This window comes from Mus musculus, chromosome 12, assembly GCF_000001635.26.
Source record: "Mus musculus strain C57BL/6J chromosome 12, GRCm38.p6 C57BL/6J".
Taxonomy (NCBI): domain Eukaryota; kingdom Metazoa; phylum Chordata; class Mammalia; order Rodentia; family Muridae; genus Mus; species Mus musculus.
The window spans coordinates 26468727-26482218 of NC_000078.6; the positions used below are offsets into that span (position 1 = coordinate 26468727).

The window sequence follows — 13492 nt, forward strand, 5'->3', positions numbered from 1 at the left end:
AGGCCTGAAGTTACTGCAAGGTAAATTGAGGCCAGGTACCTGAAGGAGGTCAGGTGCCTGTGGACAGGTGGGTCATGAAGCGCTCTCTCTCTCTCTCTCTCTCTCTCTCTCTCTCTCTCTCTCTCTCTCTCTGTGTGTGTGTGTGTGTGTGTGTGTGTGTGTGTGTGTGTGTGTGTGTTGGGGGGCGGGGGTGGTGGTGGTGGTGGCGGCGTGTTTTCTTGATGTGATCCCTTTGCGCCTCTGTCTCCAGCTCCCCAAGTCCTCATACAACATAAGTAAGTATCCTAGAGTTCCAAAACTGGAGCTAGGATCACCTGCCACTACAGAACCAAGCCAGACAAAGCTGATTCCTCAGGAGAGCCTGGAATTCTCAAGAGCAGGCGTTGCCAGGGGACCACACCAGTGTTAGCAACCCGCCAGAGCCCCAGGGCCAGAATTTCCTAACCGCTGCCGACAGTTAAAGGCGCGGCTGTGGTGGGAGGAGAAGCCCAAGCCCGGGAGTAGCTCGGCCACACTGGAGGTCTCAGCCACAGCTGCCTTCACTTTCGTTTCCCGGGGATCCTGGGTCTGTGGTCACCGCGGTTTCGTTTCCGAGGCGTGGCGGAGGGCGCGGCCCGGGACACCCATGGCCCTAATAAGCCGCCCTCGAGCCCCACTGTGGCTCGGGCGTCTGTCGCGGAGGCTGTGCGGGCGACACCAGGCCTGCATGGGGACCATGGCTCGGCCGCGGCGCTTCACTGTGGAGCTGCCAGATTGCTCCCTGACTCACTTCGTCCTGGGGGATGCAACAGACCACAGGGATGCACGCCTGGCAGAGCTGCTCGGCCCCCCAGGGCGCAGCTACGCGCTGTGTGTGCCCCTGGCTCCAGGCGAAGGCTGCGGGCCCCGGGTGCAGGCGGCCCGGGTGCACCATCGCCTGCTGCAGCAGCTGCGCCGGGGTCCTTTACAGAGATGCCAACTGAGCAAGCTTCTGGGCTATGGTCCGGGCGATCAGGCCGGCGAAGCCCAGCATGGCTTCCTGCTGCGGGACCCTTGCGACCACCCGGACACTCGGCGCGACTTGCTCCAGCTTCTGGGCTCCTGCCAGGAGGCGGCGCGCCCGCAGTTGGCCGAGTTCCAGGCCGACTCCCAGGGTTTGCTGTGGCAGCGTCTGTGGGAGTTGCAGGGAGACAGGCAGGTGCAGGTGGACTGCGCATGCGTCCTGCCGGCACAGGAACCTCATCTGCACCCATTGCTGCCAGATCTGCTTAACTCTGCGGTGTTCCAAGACCGGGACGCGGCAAGGGCTGTCTTGGAAGAGGTAAGAGTTCTTTCCCTTGGGGACTGAGTGGAGCTGGGGACTCAGCACTTTGGTTGGCCAATCAAGTGCTTTCGGCTTGGTTTGTTTATTCTTATTCACGAGCCAGGTGGTGTAGGCAACACAGGTAGGCTCTGTGTTAGACACGGATGCTGCCTTCAATATTTCGTGTGTAGGTTTCTGTCAACTTAGTGGCTCGTGCATCCAACACCTACCTGGCTGAGCAATGCTTTCTGCTAATACATTCATTCTCAAAAGCCTGCAGGGGGAGTAGAGTCCCCTGGAAATCAGGAGAAGGAAGTCAGCTAGATAAAGGGATAATTTGCTGGGCATTTGCTACCAATCTGGGATCTTGTGGTGCAGGAGATGCTATGTGCATCGGAGAGTGTAAGAGCATGTAAGTATTCAACTGGTTTGTGGGCCATATGCGGTCACTCAACTGCTCAAGAGTTTTTTGTTTTTGTTTTTTGTTTTTTTTTTTTTTTGCTTTTATCCCCCCATATCCCCAACACACACACCCCTGTCATCTGTAAATGTTCCTGTGATGGAGGGATAAGGGATTTGTAACAGAGTCTTCAAGGAAAAGCCTAAGATTGTGTTACACCCAAGCAGTGCTTGGGGCCTGCTGGTTTCTGTAGTTAATACGGTATTACAAATGGTGGGGCAGGGCTAGAGGATGGCAAAAAGCCCTTGGTTAGCCGGGCAGATGTCTGGCATTTGTCAATTACTCACTTTCAGCTTGTTTCTTCAACACTCTGCCTCACTTTTCTTAGTCCATAAGGTGGTAATAGCAGAAGCATTTACACAGATTGACCGGTCTAATGCTTACAAAGCTCTTTGGAGCGTACCTTGCTCGCAGGGAGCATACCAGTGAATGAAAGCGGGCCTCAGATGAAGGTCTTAGGGGCATGGGATGTAGGGATGAACAGTGAGGAACTTCAGATTCTCAGCAGATACGGCTGCTGCAGCTTTAAGCACTTTTCTCAGCCTTCTGGGTCTTCAGGAACAAGTGCGCATTTGCTGGTGGTGGGGAGGGTGCAGATGTGCTTGTCTATAGGGTGGTTCTAGTTCCCCAGGCCTCCTGTTCCCAACAGGACCTATGGCTCCACTGTGGCTGTGGCTGGAATTATGTGTCTACTTGTTCTTCCCATACGGTAAGCTGGCCAGTGAAGGATTGAGACTGCGCAACCTAGACAGTTGCAGCCTTTTTGTGAGCCTGTCTCAACTTCTAAATACTAGGATCTCACGCTCTAGGCATTGTGTTCAATTTGGAACAGACCTCTCTAGCATTGGGCAGTGGTGTCTTTGGCAGATGCAGGTTCTCCAAAGCCCCAGCACTTCCTTGCTCATGCACAGGCTTGTTTGTTTGTTTTTCCCTACAGTGCACATCCTTTATTCCAGAAGCCCGGGCAGTACTTGACCTAGTTGACCAGTGCCCAAAGGAGGTCCAGAAAGGGAAGTTCCAGGTCATTGCCATTGAAGGACTGGATGCCACTGGTAAGCAAACACTGCTTTGCAGTTTTCTGTCAATGCCACAGACTGAGCAGTTGCAGGAGGTCGTTCTTGAAATAATCAATGCCAGGCTGACCCTGGGACACCAGGACAAGTTAGTGGAGCTTTCCGAGGGCCCTGCTCTGCTGATGTCTCCAGAAGACACCCAAGGCCATGCCCAAGCTGTATTCATTCTAAGAACCAAGATTAGATCTAAGAGCAAATTAGGTCATGTGGACCAGGAAGGGGGAAGCATTGACTGGGTGAGGTGCAGTGCTTTAGCCAAGAAGTTATGTCCAGGAGCCACAGGGCATTGAGAGGCCTCCTCTTGGAGAAAACTGGGCGGTAGGGGGAGGAGGAAATGGAGAAGCTCCCGGAGCCTCTCAAGAGGGGTCAGAGTATGGCGATGAGTTAACCTTGTAACCAGAACATTCAAGCCCAGGCGAAGGCTGGTGGTGATGGATGCTTCAGACTTCTCCTGACTCACTTGGATGGATGCAGACTACTGGATTTTATATATATATGTGGTTACATTGCTTTGTTTTTGTTTTTTGTTTTTGTCAGTTTGACACAAATTAGAGTCATCTGTGCAGAGGAGACCTCAAATGAGAAAATGCCTTCATCAGATTGGCCTGTAGGAAATTTGGTAGAAACATTTTTGTTTTCTTGATTGAAGACTAGTGTGGGATGGTCCAGCCCACTGTTAGTGGTGCCACCCAGGGCAGAGGGTCCTGAGCTATGTAGAAAGCATGCTAAGCAACCCAGGAAGAGGAGTAAGCCAGTAAGCAACACTCCTCCATTGTCTCTGCTTTAGCCCCTGCCTGCTGGGCTCCTGTCTTGAATTACTAACCTGCCTTCCCTCAGTGATGGAGTGTGACCTGGGAGTTGTAAGATGAAATAAACTCATTTCTTCCTGATGATAGATTTGGTCAGTTGCAGTCACAGCCACAGAACTCTTACTAGGGCCTCCGTACTGGTGTTTGAATCTAGGGATTTCACACACTGGGTAAGTGCTTGACCACAAAGCCACATCCCTGGTCCCAGACTGTTCTCTTTAATAATTTCAAAGGTCCATTCCTCATGGGACCTCTTGTGTTATTGGGGCAGGGGAATGGCTGTAGCTCACTGTCCTGGCTCTGACTGCAAGTCATCAGGTGGGAGAAACAGTGTGAATTGCATTCAGCTGGCGCTCATCACTGATCAAAGACCTAGTCCCGGTTGTTTCAGCCACAGCTAGAAGGTTAACACAAGCTGTCCATCTTCCAGTGGGTATTTATTATTTTCAATAATTTATTTTGTACTTAGAGATAATTCAGATTCTGTAAGACAAACAAAACAAAACAAAACAACAACAACAACAACAACAACAACAAAACCCACACACCTTTAACCTCACACCCCTGTGCGCACAGATGTGAAGTTCAGAGAGTGATAACAAGGAGAGGAGAAAGGGTTGGCTGCTTCATCCTGGGTTCAGACCCACCAAGGAGGCTCCATTACCTTCTCTATTGCTCAGTGACTCAATGAATACTCTGCTGTGAAACTGGGCATTCAGAACACAGTATATCTCGACTGTTTTCTCATAGCACACACAGCATGTCAACCCTGTTGGAATCTGTGAGAACAGTAAATGAGCAGTTGGAGATGAAGCCTTGCTATCTTGCATGTTAAATATGATAGAGGGAAAAGGCTGTAAGTGTAAATAGTTGGAGCTCAGGGAGGTCCGAGAACAGCATCTGTCTAGGGTAGATTATGCCTTATCATTGCAGTCCTGTGCTCCAGACAATGGCTGGGACATCTGAGATGGGCCCAGGAAGTGGCCCAGAACAGTGTGGCATCCAGGGCTATGCAAAGAGGAGAGCAGAGATAGACTTAAATATACCCTAAAGAAGGGACTTGACCTGCCAGACCCAGGAGCTCCAAATGCCAAGCCAAATGGAATGTCAAGCCCAGAGTAGCAAGAGTGGAGGGGGTGGCGGGGAGAGCAGAGTGGCCTTTGGAGGAGAGTTGAGAAGTGGGGTTGGAGCAGGTGGAGAGAAGCCAGGCAGAAGGACTACAAGGATGGAGCAGATGGATTTCTAGAGGAATGAGCAGAGGCAGCAGAAGAACGTGAAGGGGCCCAGAGGGAGGTGGAGAAAGGAGAATGTCTTAGTTAGATGCCTGATGTTTTATAAACACCATGACCAAAAAGCAACTCAGGGAAGAAAAGGTTTATTCCATATGATAGCTTGCAGCCTATCACTCAGGAAGGTCAGGGCAAAACTCAAATAGAATCCTGGAAGTAGAAACCGAAGCAGAGGCCATTGAAGGCATGCCACTTACTGGCTTTCTCCTCTAGTCTTATTCAGCCTGCTTTCTTATACAACCCAGGACATTACAGGTTGAGGACCTTTGATCTTCCTTGGTTAATAGGTTAATGTTAACCTTTGAGAGTACCATGGCCGGTTTCAGCTAGGAAGTGTTCTGCTCTGTTTTATATAGGTAAGACCACACTGACGCAGTCAGTGTCAGAGTCTCTCAAGGCTGTCCTCCTACAGTCGCCACCCCCCTGTATCAGCCAGTGGAGGAAGATCTTTGATGATGAACCTACTATCATTCGAAGAGCCTTTTATTCTTTGGGCAATTATCTCGTGGCTTCTGAAATAGCTAAAGAATCAACCAACTTTCCTGTTATTGTAGACAGGTGGGTAGCAAGATGCCTTCTCCCTAAAATGTGACTCACTCTCTTCTTCTGCATATATATCCAGGTGCTCAACTGTGAACATGTGTTACGATTACAAGAGGAATACTGTCTATGATTTATTAACTGCATCATACTAATACCTGGAATAGTGCCTTGGGTAGGTTGGAATCAGTTTCTGCAGTTTACTAGTAAGGAACATGGATCTTACAATTTGGGTCATGGGCTGGAGAGGTGTCTTAGTGGTTAAGAGCACTGACTGCTCTTCCTGATGTCCTTGAGTTCAATTCCAAGCAACCACATGGTGGCTCACAACCATCTGTAATAGGATCTGATGCCTTCTTCTGGTGTGTCTGAATAGAGTGACAGTGTACTCATATACATAAAATAAATAAATAAATAAATAAAATCTTTTTCAAAAAGGTTAGGCCATAACTTACAGACATTGTTCCTCTTACTAACATAATCAACAACAACCTCTAGGCTAATGCAGTGGGCTTATCCTGTGGACTCCACTGTGTTCTTTGTCTTTCTGAGAAGTTCCAAAACTATTAAAAATGGGAACTTAAAAATGCAGACAATAATAGGATTTGCTGTGATCACCCAGCCTAAACTGTCACTCAGCCTTGGAAAATCTTCAAACCTAGGAACAGCTTTATTTTCCTTGAAAACTCAAGTTCCTATGGTAAGTACGTAATATAGGTGATTCTCCTTTGATGTCAGATAAGAAGCTTTGCATTCTTTCACTTTAAATTAGAATAAATAATCTGATTGCAACAAAGGCCTGGGGTGCTTTCGCTAATAACCCTTTACAGTTGGGTCTGTTGAGGCCCCACAATGCTCACTAAATTCTGAGTAACTTGGGTAACTTAAAATTGTATATATATATATATATATATATATATATATATATATAAATAAAATGCTTAGCACCTCTGTCCCCTTTGCTCTGAGTCATTCTCAACCATGGTTACCATTGATTCTAGGACCTTATATCTGTATCAGGGATGAGCATCTTCCAGCATGGGTTGAGTCTACCACTAGGCAATAACAACTTCTCATGGAAACCACATCCCTTCTGACTGATCCCAAGTGTATGGTCAACCAGGCCATATCTAGACCAAGACTGACTAGCTATGGGTGTATCTTGTATCTCAACATTTTTACCTTTTCCTTACTTAATATTGACACTCATGTCAGTACCCTCAAGGACCAAGCTAACAATACAGGTCCCTCTGTCTTCCTGGTTTGACTATAGTGACAGGAACCCCTTTCCTGCTGTTCAACGTTGGTTTTGGTGACAGCACCTGGACAAGACTTGTTGGGACACACAGAATTGAGCCCCTATTCTAGTAATATCATAATTTTACCTATCTGTTAGTTAATATTATCCATTGATATATGTATGTGTGCATCAATTCCCATAAAAGAGTATTAATTATTGCATAGTAATAAATGACATTCATTAACAGACACGAGGAATACTCACTTATTGAAAACTTACCATGTGCTGGGTTTGTAGTTTTCAGGTTTAAGAATACAGAGGTATTCTTAAATACAAGAAACATTGCCCACTCAAGGAATGCAAGCTCCAGGGGTGGAGGTAGGATCTCACACCCAAACAATAGCTGTGGACCCCAGTAAGCAATACCTTAGTAGAGTCTCCTCCTGTGTATGGGGAGCTGAAGGAGGAACATAGCTTCTGTATGGGGCCTTCATGGAGCAGAACTGTGAAGGCAGAGAAGGGACTTTGCTAGTTGATGGTATCACCCTTACTTGGAGACGAGGTGTGAAGATGGTCCATGGTCCAAGCTGGGAGCAAGGTCCACACCTCACAAGGAGACAAAACCCTTTTCTGTGGGCTGTGGATAGCTCATGGGATCCTAGAAATAGTGTGCTGGACTCCTTTCCATTTATGACCATGGCTGTCCCTACTGGGGGCTGCCTGGCTTGGTCTCCTCTCTGCTTAATTACCACTGCACAGTCAGACAAGAAGACATTTGTGAAGAGATGAGGGGTCTTGTAGCTTCCATTCCTGAACATGGATTTCATGGGTAATCTGAATTTGGCACAGCATGGGAACTTCTCAGGCCTCCCATAATTTTTTTTATTTATTAGGTATTTTCTTCATTTACATTTCCAATGCTCTCCCAAAAGTCCCCCATACCTCCCCCCCACTCCCCTACACACGCACTCCCATTCTTGGCCCCTGTACTGAGGCATATAAAGTTTGCAAGACCAAGGGGCCTCTCTTTCCAATGATGGCTGACTAGGCCATCTTCTGATACATATGCAGCTAGAGACACGAGCTCCGGGGGTACTGGTTAGTTCATATTGTTGTTCCACCTATAGGGTTACAGACCCCTTTAGCTCCTAGGGTACTTTCTCTAGCTCCTCCATTGGGGGCCCTGTGATCCATCCAAGAGCTGACTATGAGCAGGCCTCCCGAATTTTACTAGCTCAGGATATAGCATTAAATACAAAGGCACTGCTGAGCAGGTCTATCATCCCCACATCACAGCTACATAGAAGTTAGTGTACTAAAGGGCTGGAAGGGCTCTTAGGGTATATGGTAGTTTTAATTGAATATATGACTTCATGACTAGTCCACCTTTAGTACTGTGGTTGACTCTGAGTTTTGTGTTTTCTACATAAAAAACAAACAAACAAACAAAAAACAGTTATCCAAATATATTTCACTTGTGAGGTGCTGAGAAGTCTTTAGCAGAGACAGCCTGGTTTGACTGTCGTCCTCAAATGGTATTTTAACTCCTTCCAAAGACGAGACCTCATTACTGCCTTGTTTCTCAGGTACTGGCATAGCACAGCCACCTACGCCATAGCTACTGAGGTGAGTGGAGGCCTACAGTACCTACCCCCTGCCCACCACCCTGTGTACCAGTGGCCAGGGGACCTGCTGAAGCCCGACTTGGTCCTGCTGCTGACTGTGAATTCTGAGGAGAGAGTGCGGAGACTGCAGGGCCGGGGTCAGGAGAAAACTAAAGAAGAGGCTGAACTTGAGGCCAATAATGTGTTTCGTCAGAAGTAAGTGTCCCTGGGGTGATATGAGTAGTCAAAGTCCCTGCCATCTCTGAGATAAGATCCGAATTGCTTTAGGATGGGCGTGAAGGGCACAGTTCCTGTGCTTCTAGTATGAGAGACATTGTCCTCTAAGCCATTCTAGTCCCTGACTCTGTGCTTGTTATCATCTGACACTTGAAAACACTGGGGTTTCTATGCCAGCAATGGTGGGACCTTGATTAAGACCCATGGTTTCATACTCCCCATGAGCCACGTGCTTGCTGTACAAGCAAGAGGACTTGGGTTTGACCTTCAGCATCTGTCTTAATCAGTATTCTACTGCTGTGAAGAAACACCGTGACCATGGCAAATCTCATAAAGGAATGCATTTGACTGGGGCTGGCTTACAGCTGAGAGGTTTAGTCCATTATTGGCATGGCAGGAAGCATGGTGGCATGCGAGCAGACATGGTGCTAGAGATGGAGGTGAGAGAGTTCTACATCCAGATCCATAGGCAGGCAGCAGGGCCTGGCTTGAGTTTCTAATACCTCTGAGTATAAACTGATAAGAAAATATCAGGATACATGATTGGCAGGTTGTCAGTAATTAAGCATCACTTCGGACATCATCCTTCATTGAACAAACCACACTGAATATGTTTAGAGGCAGTGATGGCTTCCAAGTTGAGTTTGATGGGGTTTGGTCCAAGTTGCAATAACAAGGTAAGAAAGTTGCTTTTTCAGCATGAATTGGGTGGGAGAGGAGACTGACTTCTTCCCGTTCTCTTTGCCTCCAGGGTGGAAATGACGTACCAGCGTATGGAGAACCCAAGCTGCCATCTGGTGGATGCCAGCCCCTCGAGAGAGACAGTCCTGCAGAAGGTTTTAGAGCTGATCCAGAGTTCTGGTCGTTAATTGTAGTTGTTCTGGCCATGTTCCTCATTACACCGGAGAAGCTGTGTGATGCCCCGAAACCCATCACTTGCCATGCAGCTTCTTAGATTTAGGGGGTATGAGCATATTTGGTGGAAAAAAAAAACTGGGGACTGAGCAGTTTGCTTTCCTTCTGACTGACTGAGCCAGCTGCGGCTGCTGATTCATTTCTGCCTGGCCATGTACCAACTTCTTGGGATATATTTTAACACCCCGACTTTCTGATCCAGTGGTGAGCCTGCTGGAGGACTTTCTGCAGCTGGAAGCTAAGGATGTCAGTTTTGGCCCACACTGATCAATTGTGATGAGCTAGCATCATTTGTTTTTACCCCAAACCCGATAACTAAGGACTATCACAGAGCCTGGCTATCCGAGGACATTCCTTTGGAGCTATTCATGGGTGGAGACACTTGGAAAGAAGCCATTGCTCTTAATTCAGAGGATCAAAGAACACCTTGGACAGTGCCCTGAGTGAGTGCCTTGGCACTGATAGATGTGTGCCCCTGAACTGCAAGCGCTGCAAACCCCTCTTGTTCTCTTTTGCGTGTCTGTATCTGTATTCCGTTTCTCAGCTCTGCAATCCCGTTCTAAGTGTAACGAGCAGGCTGTGCTGATCGGGATGCGCTGCACACCAATTTGTTTCTGTTGATGTTTACATCATGCGTTTCCTCGGTGTAGGAGCTGTGTGTGAGTCACTCACACAAACGGAGGCCAAGGAGCTAAATGCAGCGTTTGCTCAATGTTTTCACCACACAAATTTAATTTATCTTAATAAGCACCGTGGATTCTGGAACGAGACTTCGTAGTAAATTATCATGCACTTTGAATGTCTTCTGATTGCATGTGAAGTCAGCTTCGAGGGCTCTTGAGATAGAGAATAGAGCTGTGGAGGAGAAGCCTGGTGGCTCTGTAGCCTTGGCTTAGTCATTTAACGTTGATAATGTCAACAGTTTGATCTGAAAGGGGGCAGTTGGTGGTCCTCTAGAAATATTTACTTGGGAGGCCAAGAAAGGAGAATTGAAAGCTCTAGGTTTAAGTTTAGAACTAGCCTGGGCAGTGGAGTAAGACCTTGTCTCAGGATAAAAACTACAAAGAGGACTAGGGGTGAAACTCCATAGTAGAACATGGTATTGAATATTCTATCCTTGGGTTCAGAATCTGGGGTCCATTCCCAGTACCATAAGAATAAAAATATAAACAGAAAAACAAACAAGTAAACAATAAAAGGAATTAAGTCATATTTGGTCACAAGAAGGTGGCTGGACCAGACTATTATTTAACATTCCAGTTCAAATGTTGATGCCTCTCTACATCATTTTTGATCCCACATCCCATTTCTTAAGAAGAATCTGTTCCCAAGTAACTATATTAAATTACATGAAAGCCTTCTAAGGTTTACCCTAATCTTAAACTATAATAAGATTTAATATTAACATCTCAATATTTTTCACCTTGGGACTATGTATAACTTATAAATAATGTGTCCATGTATATAAATATATTCTTGGCTTCTGTTAAACATATTTTTAAGCTGATAAATAACATTAAGGCTCTCTGTAATGTGGCAGCTAATTCCACAAAGGGTTTTGTTCAAGCCTCTCTGAGATGATTGCACCAGAGGCTGAATAGGAAGTCGTAGTGCTTTCTTCATGAAACCTGACAGTGAATAAACTTGCTCTGACATTCCTAACCCTGTTCGTCATCATTGCTGAGTGACACACTTGTCGGAATATCTCCCTGCAAGTTCATCTTTCCATAGTCAAAGGTTCTTATGTATGTGAGAAAGTGGAGGCTGTGAGTTTGGCGCTGAGTAGACTCGGTGGTCAATGGACTTTGGTGAGGGAGGATTTGTTTCAACCATTATTTTCTCACTACAAATAGCAAAAGGATTTTTAAAATTCCATTTTCTGTCCAACTGATCTGTAGATGACTTACATTTGATAACTTAGGGGCTCCCACCAATTCCAAGATGCATAGCTCTGCTCACTGTAAGGTGAGCCGTATTCTTATTCCATGATACCTTCTTTCATTCTTAATAATGGCAGTTCATCATAGCACATGGCTGCTAAGACTACAGAATCCTGGTCTGAGTTTGTCATGCACTTAGATGTGTCTGACTGGCTGGGTCTGGTAGAAGGAACATGATGAATATCAAGTGGATATGGCCCCCTTTTCCTTCTGTCCCTGCTGTGTTCAGATTAGCTGGGAGAAGATCTCCAGCGGGGAGCAGGATAGGTGTAGGTGTGCGGAGTGAAAATATCTTTGCTGATCAGGGGTACACAAAATAGATGGGAAGTAATGCCCATAGGTTTCATGTACCTAAGGTGTAACTTACTGTGGTTGGCTCCTCCACACTCATGTACCCCACTTTCCTACTGTGCTAGTTAATATTGATTGACAACTTGACAGGATCTAGAATCATCCAGGATACAGTTCTCTGGTCATGTCTGTAAGGGAGATATTTGAGGCAAGCAGATCTAATGTTAACAATGGTAGCATTATTTCTTCGAATGGGATCCTGGGCTGGCTGAAAAGGAGAAAATGAGTTAAGTACTAGCACTCATTGGCCTCTGCTTCCTGACTGCAGATGCACTGTCGCCTCACTCTTCTCCCCTGCCTTCCCACCAAGATGAACCATACATATTCAACTATGAGCTGAGATGAGTTTTTTCTTTGCTAAGTTCCCCTTGTCTAGTATTTTGTCTCAGCAATGGGAAAAGTAACTAAGACCCCTGTTAACAGTCTTAAATGGAAGCACAGGCTCCTAGACATGATTGCATATCTTGGAACCTCTTGAAGCTATGTGCGCTTCAGAATATGGTCTGGCTGGTGATGTGTGACCAACAGGTACTGATAATGCCACTCCAGGACTGTGGTCTGTACAGAGCCATGCTTGGGTCTGTAGTGTTTCTCTGTCTTTTGCTGGTTAGAAGACAATCAGAACTTTGGCTTGAGAGAGGCAAGTAAGAGGTGAGGTGATAGAGTACATCTACCAGCCAGGACTGTTTACCCTTGAGCTCTATGAGAGACCAGCACACATTGTATCAGGTAAAGTCTCTCTCTCTCTCTCTCTCTTCCCCCCTCTCTCTGTCTGTCTGTCTGTCTCTCTCTCTCCCTCTCCCCTTGATCTTATTTTTTTACCATACATCAAATTGTCTTCCTTTTGAACACATACCCAATTTTCATTCATTTATTCTATGGTGAGTTTGTATATCTGACCTCTCAGTTGCCTCAAACTTTATAACTCATATAATCAATATATCAAAAATGCTTTTGATATGCACTAGGCACTTGTGAAGAGAGATGATAGGAGAGGCAGCCTGCCTAACAGAATGGATGACTAAGCTTAGCTTTGGAAACTGGATGGTCCTCCTTCAAACTGACTTTAAGCATGGCCATTTTGCACTGTAGATAAAAAGATGGTGCGCAGAAGAGTCCGAAATTCATGTTTGTCTCTTCCCGGTGTGTTCTCTGGATTTATGCCAGTCTTACACTGATGTTTATTCTCATCCTTGATGTGACATTGATTTCCTCAATCTTTTACGATCTTTCATATATCAAAGCACTAACGTCGAGGTGTAAGCATGCTTCTGATTGAGAATGATTTGTTGCTTGCTTTCTCTACATCATGTTCTCCCATCCTTTCTGTATTCTATAATGACTCAATGTAATTTACAAAAAAATGTTATTGTTTGGAAAGCATGCCTTCTCAAATCATCTGCAAAAGTTGAACTTCCTGGGCATGGCAGGTGACTACTCCAAAGGAAACCGTGAAATGTTCTGCAGGAAGATTCTACAAGAGGAAGCCAAAAGAGGAATATTCTAAAATGTACATGGAAGAAATGTGGGGTAAACTTAGTGTCCCTGGCTTTTATCTGACTGACATGTCAATATCTGCTTTGTTTGCTGACTGGAATCCAATAGAAAACTCATAGACCTGTAAGGATGGGCTGATCCCAGTAGAAAGTAAGAGAGCCACTTGTGTATTAATTAAATGAATTTAGTAAGACTTGGAACTACCTAGGCGATATCTCTCTAAGTGTGCATATGAAGTCACTTTCCGTGAGGCTC

The 13492-nt window shown here is 46.0% G+C and overlaps 1 protein-coding gene across 3 annotated transcripts; it reads left to right on the top strand.

Moving 5' to 3' along the window:
- Nucleotides 1-390: 390 nt before the first annotated feature.
- Nucleotides 391-11111, top strand: Cmpk2 (cytidine monophosphate (UMP-CMP) kinase 2, mitochondrial). 3 transcript variants are annotated; one of them, XR_003950046.1, is made up of 5 exons: nucleotides 391-1300; nucleotides 2680-2794; nucleotides 5270-5628; nucleotides 8280-8513; nucleotides 9286-11111. XR_003950046.1 is itself a non-coding variant. In NM_020557.4 (5 exons), exons 1-5 carry the CDS (start codon nucleotides 626-628, stop codon nucleotides 9401-9403), a joined length of 1344 nt encoding a protein of 447 aa, NP_065582.3. In that variant the 5' UTR covers nucleotides 489-625; the 3' UTR covers nucleotides 9404-11111. The 3 variants fall into 3 exon arrangements, 1 of the variants encoding a protein (NP_065582.3); XR_381188.4 differs by having other exon boundaries at nucleotides 440-1300; nucleotides 5536-5628; NM_020557.4 differs by having other exon boundaries at nucleotides 489-1300; nucleotides 5270-5471.
- The last annotated feature ends 2381 nt before the right edge of the window (nucleotides 11112-13492 follow it).